General features: G+C 39.2%; 2 protein-coding genes across 3 annotated transcripts; both read left to right on the forward strand.

The window, feature by feature from the left end:
* The first annotated feature begins 605 nt into the window (after nucleotides 1-605).
* LOC112348677 (protease 2-like) lies at nucleotides 606-1,812 on the forward strand. The gene is made up of 5 exons (XM_024681665.1): nucleotides 606-920; nucleotides 985-1,139; nucleotides 1,197-1,419; nucleotides 1,469-1,610; nucleotides 1,669-1,812. The coding sequence occupies exons 1-5, from the start codon at nucleotides 619-621 to the stop codon at nucleotides 1,792-1,794; spliced, it is 948 nt and encodes a 315-aa protein (XP_024537433.1). The 5' UTR covers nucleotides 606-618; the 3' UTR covers nucleotides 1,795-1,812.
* On the forward strand, nucleotides 1,803-3,695 carry LOC9649537 (DNA repair protein RadA). Of its 2 annotated transcripts, XM_024681663.1 has the most exons (11): nucleotides 1,803-1,862; nucleotides 1,923-2,026; nucleotides 2,075-2,191; nucleotides 2,237-2,317; nucleotides 2,373-2,438; nucleotides 2,498-2,650; nucleotides 2,897-2,980; nucleotides 3,037-3,075; nucleotides 3,130-3,212; nucleotides 3,269-3,341; nucleotides 3,396-3,695. In XM_024681663.1, the coding sequence occupies exons 2-11, from the start codon at nucleotides 1,949-1,951 to the stop codon at nucleotides 3,678-3,680; spliced, it is 1,059 nt and encodes a 352-aa protein (XP_024537431.1). In that variant the 5' UTR covers nucleotides 1,803-1,862; nucleotides 1,923-1,948; the 3' UTR covers nucleotides 3,681-3,695. The 2 variants fall into 2 exon arrangements, with proteins under 2 accessions (XP_024537431.1, XP_024537432.1); XM_024681664.1 differs by lacking the exons at nucleotides 1,803-1,862; nucleotides 1,923-2,026 and having other exon boundaries at nucleotides 2,085-2,191; nucleotides 2,268-2,317.
* Nucleotides 3,696-16,991: the final 13,296 nt, after the last annotated feature.

The raw sequence follows: 16,991 nt of genomic DNA on the forward strand, positions 1-16,991 counted from the left end.
AATATCCTTAACTAGTACTTGAAGAAGAAAACTTTACCTGTTTCCCCGAGGAGGTTTGTGTACTTTATGTACCACGCTCTGTCGAGCCTCTTCAAGGTCCTCCAAGAACAGTAACAATTTCCGGGACGAGAAGAAACATCCCCCGACATTCCTTTCGCATTGGAAGAAAAGAAAATTCAAGGCAAAGACTTGTAATACTTTGAGCTGTGGGGTAGGACGATACTCAATGCCAAAAACTCGTTGAGCATCATCGGTCATGGATAGCTTCAAGCTTCGACTTCCAATTCCTTCCTGGTAGTGATCCTTGAAAATGTCCACCGCTTCATCTACCTGTGTGCTATGCTTCCATCGATGAAAAGCTATAGAAACCTTCCACTTACTTGTAGAACATAAGTGCATCGCCTGGACCTCTGGAGCGTCGGAGGAGCTGCGCGAAGCATTTCTCGGCGCGAGAGTCTACCGGTAACTGAGACGCTCCGATCTGCTCGCACAGGCAAGAAGAGAGCCACTGCGCCTTAGGCGAGAACCGTAAAACCCTACTATGGTTCTAAACATCCCGCCATTTTGCGAGCTTGAAAGGTTCCAGGAATATGCTTGCCAAGCAGGGTCTAGGGTTTTATGGCGCTTTGCCGCTTCTCTCGCGCACTCTCTTCTCTTCCAGATCGCGCATTGCGGCAATTCGCTCCTGCGGCGCCGAGGAGATCGTTCCCCAAGACGCGCCACGGCGTGACATGGGACGATCCCTACCACTGGCTGCGAAATTCCGAGGATCCGGCCGCCATCGCGTATCTCCAGGCTGAGAATCAGCACGCGCAGTCGACCATGGCTGGGACAAGGGAGCTCCAGTGCCAGATCCGCCAGGAAATGGCGAGCAGGATGGAGAAGGAGCTCGCATCGCCTCCAGAGCGCTGGGGGGATTGGTGAGTTCTTCCTTGCTCGTTTTGATTTTTTTTTGCCTAGCTGAGGAACTTAGAAACAATGTAGGTACTATTTCGTGCATATCCCGCAAGGGAAACAGTTTCCCATCTACTCGAGACGAAGAGCCCGCCAAGGTGGAAGGCTGAAGGCTTTCTTTACAAGTTTTTTTGACAAGAACAGTGAAGTTATGATCGACATCAATGAGCTTGCTGCCGAGCACGGTAAAGTTTTGAGGATCTTTCCTTGTTTCTCTCTTCTTCCTAATTACACAAGTGTAGGCCATGCGCAGCTTGGAGTTTTTAAGCTATCCAGAGACCACAAACTGTTAGCATACACGATCGACTTGGGTGGCAACGAGATGTTCACATTGTTTATCAAAGACTTGGAAACTGATAGCCTCCTCCTGGAGCACAAAACCGATGGTGTAGTAAGTGTGCAGTGGTCTGATACTGGAGAATATCTTTACTACACTTGTAGTGATGTGGCACAGCGACCTCACAGGTTTCTAGTTGAAGTTTCTTCTAGAATCATTTTTTCTCGATCTCGACAGGGTTTTGTTGTGGAACTTGCGATCTAAAGATGATGACATTGCAATTTATCACGACGACAATCCAAAGAACTTTGTTGATGTTACAAGAACCAAAAACTGGCAGTACGTTTTGATTAATGTCAACTCAAAGACGTCCTCTGAGGTAATTGCGTTTCACAAATGTGTTGCTCGAGCCTCTACAGGACAGATTTTTCTGGTAGATCCGAAAACTTCAGCCACAACATTGCGGAAAGTTGCAGATAGAGTTGATGGCATCCAGTATTTCGTGGAACACCATGAAGAGCACCTGTATATTCTTACCAATTTTTTGGGCGACAAGAAGCTAGCGTCGCTAGGAAACAACTATCGGCTTGTCCGCTGCAAGACAGATAGCTTGACCTCGAAGGCGTGGGAGGTAAGTCAATTCTCGTTTTTTTCACAGCAAATACTGAAACACTTTAAGAGGTTGTCCCAGTCGAGAGCGAAAATTGGATAGAGGATATGGATATTTTTGCGAAGCATTTGATCTTATACAGACGACAAAATGGTCTTCCCATTGTGCATGTTTTCAACCTGGATGTAAGCATATGGTGAAAGTTTTGGTCTCACTAATCTCTTTCCTTTCAGAGCCTGAAAACTCCTCCTTGGACTGTAAACCTTCCCTCCGGGATAACAGTTCTTACTCCTGGAGCAAACTGTGACTTCAATTCGTCTACTCTACGGCTGTCGATATCTTCACTGGTGGTAAGCTCTCTTTCTTTCTTGCATTAGATGTTCGGCAATATAAAGATTGGGCATGTAACGAAATCTGGAGAAATAGCGGGGCCACGTACATTGGAGCACATGGTTGATGTTTGTCTTCACTCGGAGGTAAGAGGTTTTTATCTTTGTTCGTTTGAGGTTGCCATATATTTCTTGTCTCTAGGGAGACCGTCTTTTGTCTCAACGGCTTCTAAGATCACTAAAAAATCGCTTCGCTTCTACGAAAGAGGTGACTGTCTTCCAGCACTTGCTTTTAAATTGAATCTCGCTGTTTTATCTTTAGTACAGGTCGGCGTGTTTGAGATGGTCGACAACGGTTTACGAGCGGTAGAAAATCCCAGTTTGAAGTTTCTTTCTGATAGAACTGGGGAGGACACTAATGCATCAGCCACCGTTGGGGTGGCTTTGGAAGGATCTCGGCCGCTGCTGGTTGAAATCCAGGTAAGCGACTTCTAGGATTTACGTTGGATGATGATACTTTTAGCCAAATCTGAGCGTTGTCTGGCTGCTCTAGCTTTCCAGGTTCAACGAGAGACCGGTGGTAGATTCTTTGGAATTTCCCGAGTTTCGAGTGAGCTGGACTGCCAAGAACCTCTGACTTGCCATGATCTGACTTTAAAACCGAGAAGCGTATCTGACAACGATCAAAAGCTAAAGTTTTCTCCGGCATGAACGCGCGTTTTGCAGGTCTTATGCTCTCCTGCCACTTCACTGCCAAGTAAAAGAACGTTCACTGGAGTGGATCCATCTCGATTCAATCTGATTGTTGCCGTAAGTCACTCCATAAATATTCTCCACTTTTGTGAGGCTTGACGCTGTGATGCCAGGTCTTACTCAAACAAGCGCGCTTGAGACTTGCAAGACAGGTGCGTTCTATACTTTGTGATAGCAAAAGTTCTTATGCTGAAATACTGCTCTAGGATATTTTTGTTAATGTCGTTGGAGGCTTTCGTTTGGAAGAGCCCGCCACAGATATTGCTGTTGCCGTCGCTATTGCCAGCAGGTACTTTCTCTCGACTAGCTGGGCATACCAACTCACGAGCTTCGTCTTGCTTGCAGCTATATAGAAAGGCCGGTTCCTCGGGACACAGTCTTCGTTGGTGAGCTAGGACTCGGGGGAGAGCTGCGCTTTGTAAGTTCTTACGTGGTTTCTCACTTTTCAATGCTGGAAGTTCCGTCCATGCAGGTAGCTCAACTCGAAAGGCGACTGTTTGAGGCATCCAAGCTGGGTTTCAAGAAATGCATCGTCCCACAGGGTGCTAAAGGAGTCAAGGTGGACGGAATGGAGCTTATTCTTTGCTCGAGCCTCAAGGACGTTCTAGAGAAAGTCTTCAACTACAAGAGCCTGCCCCAGCAGCGAAAGAGTGGAGCCACGGTTCATTTGGATGCGTTTCCGGAAGAAGACGGGGTGTGTGGTGAGGTCCAAGTCGGTCAGGACGCTCTTGACGATGATCTTGCTAATGATAAGTAATAAGCTTTTGCATCGTAAAATTTTAATGTCACAGGTGTACATATAATCTAGGAGCTTATACGAATTGTAAATAACCATATCGTTCCAAGGATATAGATCTAGCAATACGATTGGTGGTCTTGATTGTTCTCTTAGCCTCAACAGGCATCACCCAGAAGAAGGGGCTGTGATTGTCTCCTACCTTGGACAGTGCTTGGAGCAATCGCGTGTGCCTTCCTCGTCGTGCAGTGGCTGCTTGGAACCAGTGGCACGTAGAGATTGAGCCACAAGAAGAAGAGTGAATCTTTCCGAGATGACCAAAGATGACTCTAAAGCAATAAAATGCTTGTTATTAATAATGTAAAATGAATTAACCTAGAAATTAATGAAAACATGATTTAATTAAGATTATTATTCCTCCAGATTATCTTCTTAAAAACTTTTTCATAAAATGTTACTATTAATTGTCCAGTATCTTCTATTTTTAAAATTGCAAATACTATGCAGTTTGAGTAAAATATATGATTTTTCCATATAATGTTATTGTTATTAACTATTATAAGTAAATGACCATCTAGTTGAAGATGAAGATAACAAAATATATTTGATCTTTCTGATATTGTAGACCATATACTTTTGATTGTTTCAATATCATCAATAACAAAATTACAATTTTCTAATTTAGCTCGAAATTTATTATTAGAAGAAATTAAACTATGACTATTTATTATAAATGTGCCATAAAAATTTAGAGGACTGTTAAGTAGTTGTGTTCAATATGGCCAACATTGTAAAAAAAAACATCAATTCTACTATATAAAATATTAAGAGATAGATTAGGATAACCTATATCAGAATATGGCTCATGAGGATCTCTCACAGAATTTATTCCAAGTGCAATAAAATAAAAATATAAATTATCTATATACGGTTTCAATCATTTCTAGACCATGTAATCTTGCATGATATCCTACTAATCTTAGCATTTCTAAAAAAGTTCTTCTAACACAGAAAACTGATAATTATCAGGAAGTGAAAAATTTCTAAAACCTAAAGGAGTTGTTGAAAATATGTTGATTACCAAAAAGACCAAACAGTCCAATCCATCTAGTTTGAGGTGGTTGTGCATTCGATAAATTAACAATTATAAATAATAACAAGAAACTAAATATCATTTCAGATTTAATAAGAAGTTTTTAGAAATTTACTATACTAGGTAGATGAAGAAAGGTGTTTAAATGTATGTAAAGAAATTCTAGACTATGTATAAAATGATTTTTCTTAATTAAAAAATAATAACTACCTAAACTTTATTATATAATATTTAATCTATAAATCATTAAAGGCATAATTATATTTAGTTTTAAAAATTATAATAAATAATTAATTTTTTAGTATCTTAATTATATTAAATGAAATCATTAATATATTTTAATTGATAAATAAAATTTAAATTTAAAACTAGTACAAGTATTTAATTAATAAATTAATAATTATCTTCTGTGAGGTTCAGATATACAGCTATGATGCTAAATGCTATTATTAGCATAGTAGGATTCAGATTAGATTAAATAATTTAATAATTTTAGGCTTTTATATTTCATTCACTCATTGATCCTTAAGGAGTGATTAGATTTATGTTTTCTAATTTAAATCTAACTTGTCCATCACCTAGATCTCTTTTTTTTGTAATTTTTCCATTTTGTCTCTTTTGTTTTTCTTCTTTTCATTCATTTTCATGGTAGAGTAATTTACTCCTTCTTTATAGCAGCATAATTCTATATAATATAAGAATCCTTAAACCCCAAAGTGGAGCTGAATGTGATTCATGTGGTAGTGGCCAAGGTAGAAGTCTGACGAGTGTAACACATTTGCATCAACTCGGAAAGTCAAAAACATAAGTGGAACTTTTAAAGAAGTGCTTAAGGAATAAACACGAAATCATTAGTAAGTGAGTTTCAAATAAAAGACAAAAAAATTACCAACATGTGGCAAGTGTTGTGATGTGTGAAAGACCAAGCTTGAGATAGAGTCCAAAACTGAGACCAAAATTGAGTCCAAAACTAAATTTAAAACCAAGCTCGAGTTTGAGGTGAAAGCCCAAATGATTGTTTCTCAAACCCTAAAGGGTCCTTATATAATCACCTTATATAACCTTATATAATCAAGGACAATCAAAAGTGCCCCCTTCCACCAATCTGAGTGCATAAAATATAAAAAAGGAATATAGAAAATGTGAATATCAATTAGCTCAAAATTCTTAATTTATATATAGGTGCAAATGGTCCAGATTGAAACTAATCCCATAATTACCAAAATCTAATTATGCTAATATTAGTATAGAACATCGTAACTGTACATTTGGATGTGGTAAAATCCTTTCCTTTCAATTTGCATTCTCCTAATCTGTGGGCTCTAGAGCTATGTTTCCAGTATGATAAAGTTTTTGCCAAATGGCCATACAGGATTGTGTTGAGATCTCTTGAGGTGGACCAAACACTCTCACTCTCTCTCTCTCTCTCTCTTAAATAGGGAGATAAAATTTAAAAAAATATATTTGTGAGGTTGTGGTCAAGTATAAAAATTTTCTTTAAGGATAGCTTTCGAGATTATTTCGTTTCCGCAAAGGGCACGCGATTTAAATTTTCAAACTAGTTCCAGTAGAACATGTTTGTATTTCTCATCCATGAAGCCGCCGCTGAGAACAAGGGCAAGGGTAGTAGAGACAGTTCCATCATGAATTTCTGGAAGGTCCTCACTTCTGATCTGCAACCCCTTCCAGATCATGCAATCTGGAGCATTCCAGTTTTTCCTGCATTGGTGGAACAAGCAATGAAGACAATATTATTAAATGGGGGATGCGGGGGTGGGGGGCGGGCAGTCAAGGATGCCCAAGAGAAATATCTCCCTCAGTACTTAACCGGCAGGTGGAGTTTTCTAAGCTGTGAAGGCTGAGATACCATGTCTCATCAACATTAGTGACTGGAGTCCACATTCTGATTTGCAGGCTCGTGCTCATGGGGTCAGACGAGCAAAGTAGGTATTAAAACTTGTTCCAGATGCTGTTACTCAAGTTTTTTCATTTGTCCAGGTGATGATCTATATAGGCTCCGCTAATTAGTGCTAGCGGAACTATTGAGGAGAGGATGATGCAGTTAACAAGAAGAACATGGTGGTTGAGCATCTCGTGGTATTCGCTCAAAATGCTTGGAAATGAGGGCTCATGTCTAAGTCAAGTTTCCCACAAAAGACCTCAGCATATCTTCCATGCACTTTGGGGTGTGAATGCCTGAGCTGTATAATCTAACAGTTGAAGCTTTGGCTTTGCAGTGATATGGATGTCAAGAACCGGACCTGGTAGTGGGGTAAGATGATATGATCTAGGGCTTGATGTCGTGGAGGCGTGACAAATCACGGTTTGATCAGGGTTTTTTGGTCTACAAAGAAGATCAGATCAAATTGGTGCTTCAACAGGTGCGTGAGAACAAACAATTTGACTAGTTCATCACTGCTTTTGACCTGTTTTCTCCTGTGCACATCCTTGGCCTATCAGCACACTGAGCAAGAATTGATTGAGCAGTACTGGTGGGGATGACAATATAGGCAAAGTCTGGTAAGAACATTATGAATCTCTTGCATCAAACACTGTCACCTCTCAGCATCATTGCTACCAAACTCCATGGACCAGAACCTCCTCCAGATCAACAACGACAACAAGCAACCCAGCAAGAGATGATAAAGTTTTTTTCTCTGTTTTTTATTTTATTTTTCATTTTTAGAATAAAATAAAGATGCTTAGTACATAAAACTTGAAAAATTATATCGATACAATGTTAGCGCAGAGGCCCTCCAAGGGTAATAAGGTCCAAGAGTGACCAGAGGTTTAAATTCAGTATTGACATGATATAACACAAATTTGTTTTAAAACAACAAATACAAGAATTAAAATTTAAGACCACCTTAGCCATGAAATTGTCGCTCTGTCAGATGATGGCATTCCAAGATACACATTTCTCACATGCATCTTCTGAAACTGTTCTATATGGAGTCTAAAACGCCCCTCAAAGTACCTATTCAGTGATTAGATCGATAATACTGTTGTCCAGGCATTGCAGTTGCATCATTGCCTGCTGCAAGTGCCCATTCCAGGCAAGCGCTACGAGCATGCCATTCCCTGAAACAACAGTCAGCTGCTGAATTCTGGCAAAGCACTGCCACGCATGTTGAATGCTGCCATTCTGTCCATACATCTTTGTTGGATTGTGGAACTATGGACACTAGAGAAATGTATATTCTACATTCAATTCATAAGAAGCATGCCATACTTCATAGAATATAACAAACCAGCTCCTCTTTATTTACGTATATGAATCCATGTCAGAGGAGCATAAGCTTACATGATTCCATAGCTAGACATTGGGTTGAAGCCCACAGGCACAACAGCAGCACTGAAGATCTGAACCTCCTTGAGTTCACCATGAAAGTAGCGTTTGTTGTCACGGGGGTCATAACCAATGAAGACAGGTAGGCTGGAATTGAGGTTGACTATCTTGGAGCCGTTCTGTGACTTATCAAGTTTAGAATCAACGTAGATAGACCCAACAGTGCCATTTCGGACTGCAGCAACATGGTGCCAAGTTCCATCAGTGACTGGCACTGTTCCCTTAATGTTGAACTGGTACTCACGATTGTACACCGTAAACCATAGATTGCCATTGAGGATCCATAGCCACCACTCACCATAGATATCAGAGCGTTGCTGGATGACGCACAGTTGCTGCTTGATGTGGGGTGGGACCTTCACCCAAGCATGAACAGCAAAATCAGTCTGCCCAGAGAGAGAGGGCGTGGTGCCCATGGAAATGTATGTTGCACCATCAAACACAATACCATCAGTTGTGTGAGCAAGTTGGGACCCGGCCTGCTTCACAAGCCCAGTTGCCTTGTTCCCAGACGAGTCTGCGACCAGGAAGCCTATCTTCTCATCCAGCTTCCACCATGCAAACAGTGACTTAGAGATGCCCACAGCCTCATCTGATGTCGAAGAAATGGAATTCGAAGCATCCACCACAGTGGCCAGAAGAACAGCAAGAGCAAAGTAGAAAGAGAGACGGGAAGCCATTGTGTTATGATTTTCACTTGCTGCTGCATTCTTATATATCCTTCTTGTGGCCACGTACTTACGGAGAACTTCAGAATGCCTTAATGCATTAATTAACAAGGAAAACCTGAAAATTTAGAACAAACAACAGTTCATACATAGACCCTTGTGGAGTGCGTGGGAAGGTATAACAACCTATGGTCCATAATATTGAATGTCTCAAGACTTTAGGAATTGCCTCAATTAACACGAGACATGAATATCTGGCCAGACCTCTAGAAATATTCCACGTGGCAGCTGTGCCTTATCCATGCCACCTAGGTCAATGCCTATGTGGCAGGCAGGTTGGCTCTGAGCTGCAGGAGATGCATGTTTTGCATTGTGGCTAGTAGGTCAGACTCAGTGTTCCTCCTTATCCTTCATCTAGAAGTCTACTATGGGATTCCTGCATGGGGGATGTTGCAGCCTGACTGTACAATGATAGCATGAGGTGGTGTGGTCACAAACTATTATCACATATGTCTTTTGTAGCAACTTGTTCCCAAGTCCATTGTCATCATCAAAACAGATATAGACAGAGGTCTATAGCTTGATTGATCCATTTGATCAACTTGACACCACTTACTACTACCATGGGATATGTTACAATTTCACGAGTATAGAGTTTTGTTAGTGCTTCACTATATAAACTCTTTTATAGTCATGATCCAATATTACTAATAGAGTTGAGTTTACCTTTATGATTGCTATGAGTTGCAGATGTTAAGTCATGGGATTAATATTTGATGAGCATTCTTCCACTTGTTAAGGTAGAATTTACCAAACACCTAGGCTATGTACAAGTGTGACAACAATAGTGTTATAACTTCTATCATCATCCACCTGCAGAGTACAAAGTGAATGACTTGGTGTTAATTCTTTTCCCTATCTTATAGTACGTGGTTTATCTAAGGGGCTTCTTGCTTAGTGGAAAGGACCATATTAGGTGTTGCGGCAAGTTAAATTGCAAGTTTATGAGATTCGACATGACGTCCACCAAGTTGATCCTCCAGAAATTGTGCATGTGCAGTGGTTGAAACAATTTGTATAAAGGGATCAGGAATAATTGGTACCACCTACAAATCCACTGATGCCTCCTGATATTCCTCTAGATCTTAGCTCATCTATGAGAGAACCCTGATGGTCTTCTATCATTTTGAGAGGAAGGGATGATGTGAGGTTGAAGTGATGCTGTATACTAATATTAATGTAGTGGGATTTTAATAGCTGTTGGATTGGCTTATATATATTAACTTGCTGACAACCATAGTAGAAATAGAACTTAAGACTATGGCATAAATATCATCCAACTATGGAATTTTGAAGAGCCAACTACAGCCTCATTTGCAACTAATAAATGCTCAAACCAATCTCAAAACCATAACTTTGAACCGAAACAAGGGAATTTAAGAACTATTGCAATCTATAAAATACCATAATAATAAATGATACATTCCGTTTCTAAATCTGTCTACTAGCTAAAGACTCCATAAATATATGAGTCTCAAAGGTTGACCAAAGGGAAGACGTAGAGACAAGTCTTACTGATGGTCATATATCCAAGTCTTAGATTATTACTTATTTTGTGTTGGCTGAAATAGTTTATAATAAGATATCCCTTGTTATCTAGCCTTTTTGCTTGGACAAAGTCTTATATACAAGGAGGTCTATTGTTATCCAAGATTTCTTTCTTATTATTTCTCCATTTCTATTTTGACAACTATTAAAAAGTTTCCATCTAATGCTTTTTTATCCACTTTTTCTTCACTTATCCACTAAAAGAGATGGATAAGAGTTTAACCTTAATGATGGATTGAGGATGAATAGATATAATACTAGAGTAAGGATAAATGATATAGATTGTGGAATGAGGATAAATGTAATGAGTCCAAATGAAACACTTATATCTCCAATGCAATAAGGCTAAATAAATATAATAGAGGACAAGCATAACAAACCCAAATAAAATCAGTATTTTCCTTTGAGGAGGGGATAACGAAGATGCAAAAGAGAAATAAAGTGAGTGCAACCTCTTAGATGTAATGTTGGACAAAAACAAAAGTAATAAGTCCAAGTTAATATAATTACTACTGAAGTAAGGAGTTCTTTCATTCTCTTGAGAGCATTAAAATTTTCTTTAATTTTCCCATGTCAAGTATTGTTAGGGAAAATGCACTCAACTTGAAATTTTAGCAAAAGTTACTCCAACCCTTAAAACAAAAGCATACTCAACACCAGAAATAATCTACTAATGAAACAAAAATAAGATTTTTGGTTTCACAGATATGCTCCATATTACTTAGCTCAACATCAAATTGAGAATAAGAATCATAAGAGTCATAAATAATTGACATATTATGAAAAAGAAATGTTGCAAATGAGGAAAATATATTAGAAATCTGAAAAGATGGCATAAGCCAAGAAATAATAAAAAGGTTAGGAAAGAGAGAAAGGCAAAAAGAAATAATCACGTGACAGATTTAAAGGTTGATACTTATTTTGTGAAATCTCTAGCTTGTCCTCACATCCATCTTTAAAACAATTAAATTCCTCATTAATGCTAGGAATCCTACATTTCTATGTCTTTTGAAATTAATGTGTGCTTCTTTATGTATTCATAGAGGCTTGACATGAAATTAGAATGTAAATGATTTACTTGAGCTTGTATACATCATTTTTCTATAAGCTTGATCATTAAACATCCTCTAAGAACTAAACTGCATTATCCATAATTCTCTAATTGATATCATGATCAAAATCCATGTTAGTGGGAAATAATAGGACATCAAGAACAAAAAACATTGTGTAATCATATCCTATGGAAGTTAGTATTGGCAATATATTATAGACAAACATAACATTAATATGATCACACTTTACATGATTAAAAGCTTGATCTAACATTAGAATAGTTCTAGAGCATTCAACATCCCAATACTAAGACTAATATACAAAATGGAGCCAAATAGAGTTTGGCATTATTTCACTATATTGGTGGCCTAATAGAAGGATATAAAAATTCCACTAACTAGTATGGTATAGAGTTTGAGCTTAAATTGTAATATACATAAAGTTGGAGCCAAACTTCAATTTTGTTGCACTATAAAACAAAGCTCTAATATGCATTTATATCCCTTACAAACATTAGCTCTCCGTATTTAACTCTTGTATGCAAAACAATATCAAACGGTGTCTAATACAATTTCAACATAACAATGGCTTAATGTGAGGAGATGGGTACCCCATTGATTAGAGCAATATGGAACTTAAGCTTATGCCCAAGCCAGATAATAAAAAGCAATATAGCCTAATGAAAGTCAAACTAATGTCTCAGATGGTCAACTATGCTTTTAACCACTCCCTATTATACATTTAAAACCCCCTTAGCCCCCTCTCCCCCTTCCATATGAATGCATGCTTTAGGCTTTCACCTCAATCCAAGGAGTTAAGGATGTACCTAAAGGAGGAATTAACATTCTTATAATACAAAAAGATGCTTATCAACACCACCACTAGGTCAAAGCCCCAAAGCCCATTTATCCACTAAGTCCTATTAACTTCTGAGACTTCTTCACCATATAATTATACCCTTGGTTACTAAGTAAGAGGACCACTCCTTTTTGGGATTTTGGGATGACATTTCAAAACATTATAGCTTAATGCAAGTTTTATAAATACTCTCCCCACCTTTTGCCACCAAAGTGCTTTAATCATATGGCTAAAGCAAAGTTCTGATGAGTCAAGTAAGATATCCAAATAAGCAATGCCACCCACACTTAGATTGAGAGCATTAACCATTTGATCTCCCAAAAGAGGTAGAATAACTTTTTGAATATTTCACCAAGTTATTTCACTTATTCATTCATATTCACCTTAGCTTTGAACTCTCTAACATTTATATTATCACTTATCATATGGCATAACCTTTCTGAGTCATACTAGCCTTCCCTGGCCACACTAGTTTTTTAGAGTTATACCCTAGGATTTTAGTTTAGATCTAGCTTTTTCCATTTTCTTTCTTTTGTTCTTTCCTTTTGGGATTTTGGTTTAGATTTAGCTTTTGCATTGTCTAAATCTCCTTTTTCTTTTAGCTTTTCTTATTTCCCTTCTTTTGCTTCTTCCTTTTTCATTTATCTTCATGGCAGAGTAGTAGTTTCCTCTTCCATTAACTTTAGAGCAGCAATTGGTGCAATTGCTTGATGCTATGCAATTGCAATTGAACAACCAAATTCAGTTGATGGTGGCATTCATAACACATGGTACAACTCCTTTTGCTCCTAGTGCTAATCCTTGCGTTCGGCTGGAGTTCTTTCATGGGAATTCTGGGGATGATGTGTACCATTCGTTTGATCACTTCACGGTGATTGCCATATATCATTCTTGGGATGATACTCAATGTTTGTGTGAGTTTCCCACGTGTCTCCAAGGGACGGTGCTGCAGTGGTACAATAGTTTGAGTGTAACCACTCATGGGGATTGGAATGTTCTCCCGGACATCTTCAAATGCACATTCGGACATGCCGATGATTGTGATAATGCCTTCTAACAATTGCATTATCGTTGTCAAAGGCCATCTGAGTTAGTGATGTAATTTAGCATTTGTTTTCAAAGCCGTTTGTGATAAAGTGGATTTTTGGCAATTTTTCAACAAAAATTGTGATCTGGAGATTTAAAATGACCCAAAAACACAAGCTTTTTATTATTAATTATGTATTTCTTTTTAACAAAATATAAGGTATTGATGTGAATATGGAAACAAGATGCTCGTGATGTTAGGCACTAGCTTTGACCACGTAGTCAACATCGGTCAAAGGGAGGCTCAAGGGTATATTAAGGCATATTAGGCTAAGGGACTTAACCTACTCTAACGCTCACAGTGGAACGGTGGTACAATAGAGTTTTTGAGGTAGTTCAGGGGTGGTTAGGTGGTGAGTAACCTCAAGAAATGGTATAGCATAATCCAAAGTGACTAGATCTTTGTTTTTTTTTCACCAAATCATAACATTAGTATTAGAGGGGTTGGTTCTAATGGCCAACCAAGCTAAATGCTGGAATCCTATTGTTGATGGTGGTGCTGAAGATAATGCTCACGGAGTTGTGGAGGTTTGGACCATTCAAGATGTTGTTCATAAACTGCAAGCCTTTAATCGAAATCAACAAGAGATGCAAGATGAGATGCATGGCATGATGGATACCATGCATGGGCGTGTTGAAGCACTTGAGGTTGGATGTGGTAGCACTTCAAGTAAGCCTTCTTTGGTAGATCGACTCAAGATTCCAACCTTTTCCAGTGATAGTGGTGTGGATGAGTGTCTTGCTTGGTTAGCCAATGTGAAGAAGTTCTTGGTTGCTAAGGGAACTCTAGATGTAGAGGCTTTAGTGGCTATTCCAATGGTTTTGCATGATGCGAGAATTGGCTTAAGGAGTCTCATGTTGCAAATAAAAAACCATTAGTGTCTACTATGGATAAGTTTGAGGCTGCTTTCCATTTACGTTTTGCCCCTCACTACGATGTGAAGAATACTCATACAAAATTTTGACATTTCTAGCAAAGGAAAATAATACTCGGGGACTATATTTAGAAGCTTACTTGTTTAATTAGCTGTGTTCTAACAAAGGAACTAGATCAGAATAAGTCCTACTTCATTGATGGCCTTCATAGTGAGAACATGCGGCAACACTTGCATTATTCTTAACCTACAAAGAGTTTAGAGAAGTTCTTTGATATTGTAGTGCACGTGGTTTTTACCCTTTATCCTATGGTGATTTACCATAGGATAACACCACGAAGCAGAACCTAAACCCTCTTTGTGCCACGTGACAGATGCCACGTGTCACATGCCACATGTCCAAAGAATAATGGTGTGGAACCCAAGGTTCAAGGCCTTAGGGCCACTGAACGAAGGAACAGTGCCAAACTCCCAAGCATGAAGCTAAGGAGTGATGGAACCGAACCATGGAGCAACTCCTAAGCAAAAAGCCCAAGGAGCGAAGGGACAGGAGCCCAGAGCGACTTGGAATAGTCCTGGAGCAACTAGCATCCCAATGCCAGGACCAGCACGCAAAATGGAGCTAAACAGAGTCTGGTGCTATTTCAGCATACTAGTGGCCTAACGTGAGGATATGGGTACTCCACCAGTTAGCATGGAATGGAACTTGGGCTTAGACCCAAGCCAGATGCAGAACAAGGACAGGCACATAAGCGGGAGCTAGACTATGCCTCAAGTTTGTCAGCCATGCCCGACCTACCCCCCCCCCCCCTTGAGGAACACACGCTTTGGGCTTTCACCACAAGCCTCCCTTAGTATCAAGAGTTAGTCTTTGGGACAAGCTCAAAACTTACTAAATATGGAATGATACTAGATTGCAAATTTGGACATGGGATGAACACCATTGTGTTCAAGCCAATCTCTACATTCCATAGATATGCCAAATGAGCAAATCTAGACACTTTCCATAATTAGTATTTGGGACCAAATTGAGACTAACACAAATGGGCATGATAGTGAGGGTGTTTGGCAGACACGGTAAGCTATCATCTAGCGAATATTGAGGGACCAATCTCAATATCATAGGGGTTCTCAACACTAGCAAGTGCAAGTCAACAAATGAGTTTCTCTAATCAGGTCAAGTATGCTTGACTAATAACACTTAGGAATTCCGTCCCTATGCCCATCTGGTCAAGTGCACACGCGAGGACCAGTTTCTCAACTAGCTTAGGCGGAGACTGATAACAGGTCCAGCAATACCGACCTCCTGCTGTCGCGGCAGTAACGTAAAAGTGTCTGTAAGGACTGGCCGACAGGTAACTTTCGATACCCGAAGTCACATTTGCGACACTCTTCCCCCCTTGGGAAGATTGAAGTCCTTGTCGATGCATACTCCAGTCTAGAATACTGCCAAGGAAACAACTCTAGAAAAAGTTCACGGTACTCACACTATGTGAGAAATGCACCAACTTAAATGAGTTAGGGTAACCTCTTTGTCTAACGTGGATGTGCTACCAGCTTAGACACCTTTTGGCCGTCGCCGACAAGGAAATGACCAATGGAGTTAGGCACCCTTGCTGCTCTGGTTGTCACCCAGTTTACAAAAGTGTGATATGCCCCTACCTGTAGGGACATAGAGAGAGAAGCAAGAGGCCCCAACCCTCAACCCATCAGTAAGGTTTAAATAGACTATTGTAAATAGGCAGTAAAAGTTGTTTACACGGTCACGCCCTTTGACAGAATAAAGAACATCGACAGAGAGGCGGGTGATGTGACCAGTTGACAGTAGCTACCCCATGACTAGAGATTTCAACATGCACATGAAGTGCCGAAGCCAGTCTGCCTTTACTGGCCCAAATTGAAAGATCAATAGATGGACAATATCAAAGTCAGAGACAATGATATCTTAGAGACTTAATTATCAGTGAATAAAGCTTAAAAGTAGAATACAAAAGTATTCCAAGTAAATTATCATCCGATAAACTAGTATTAGAGGATAGGAACCACCAAGATCACTATCATTGGAAAACATAGGATGCACCATCCAACAAAATTCAATAGCAAGTATATCATCAAGTAAACTCAATGATGAAACTTAACTACCAAAAATCGCAGATAGCATGCCAAACAACTCACAAAACACAACTTAAAGAACACAAAGTATCATTGACGAACAAGCAAAATGCTCGCGAATGTATCACCCGAAGGAGAGAACATCTTAATCTATTAGAACTAACTCGAGCAATAATCAACAGAACAAAATAAATGTTGCAAAGCAAACAAACACTTGTTCATATCAACCATTGCACTAGCCAATCTAAATAGATCCCGATCAACAATACCAAGGAACTAGAGTTACTTAAAGCAAGTGTCAGCAATATCCTACTGATGTCTCAAACCCAATAGACCAATCCTGAGCAAACCACAAAGAACATATGGTATTGCGAAAAGCCATAAGCCATCAAGGAGAACAACTAACCATCATGAAATATCATCAATCATCCCATCAAAAAGAGATATGTATAATCATCGTATAAGAAGGAATCCACCATTCTGAAGAATAACAAATCAATCTAGATCAACAATAATCAAGCAAAACCTTTGACAAGGATAATCAATTATCTTAGATGATAGTCAATCATTACCAATGATTGTTAGATGCAAATACTAACTTCAACATTGAAGCTAGGAGCCAAAATGCCT

This window comes from Selaginella moellendorffii, unplaced genomic scaffold, assembly GCF_000143415.4.
Source record: "Selaginella moellendorffii unplaced genomic scaffold, v1.0 SELMOscaffold_31, whole genome shotgun sequence".
Classification (NCBI taxonomy): Eukaryota; Viridiplantae; Streptophyta; class Lycopodiopsida; order Selaginellales; family Selaginellaceae; genus Selaginella; species Selaginella moellendorffii.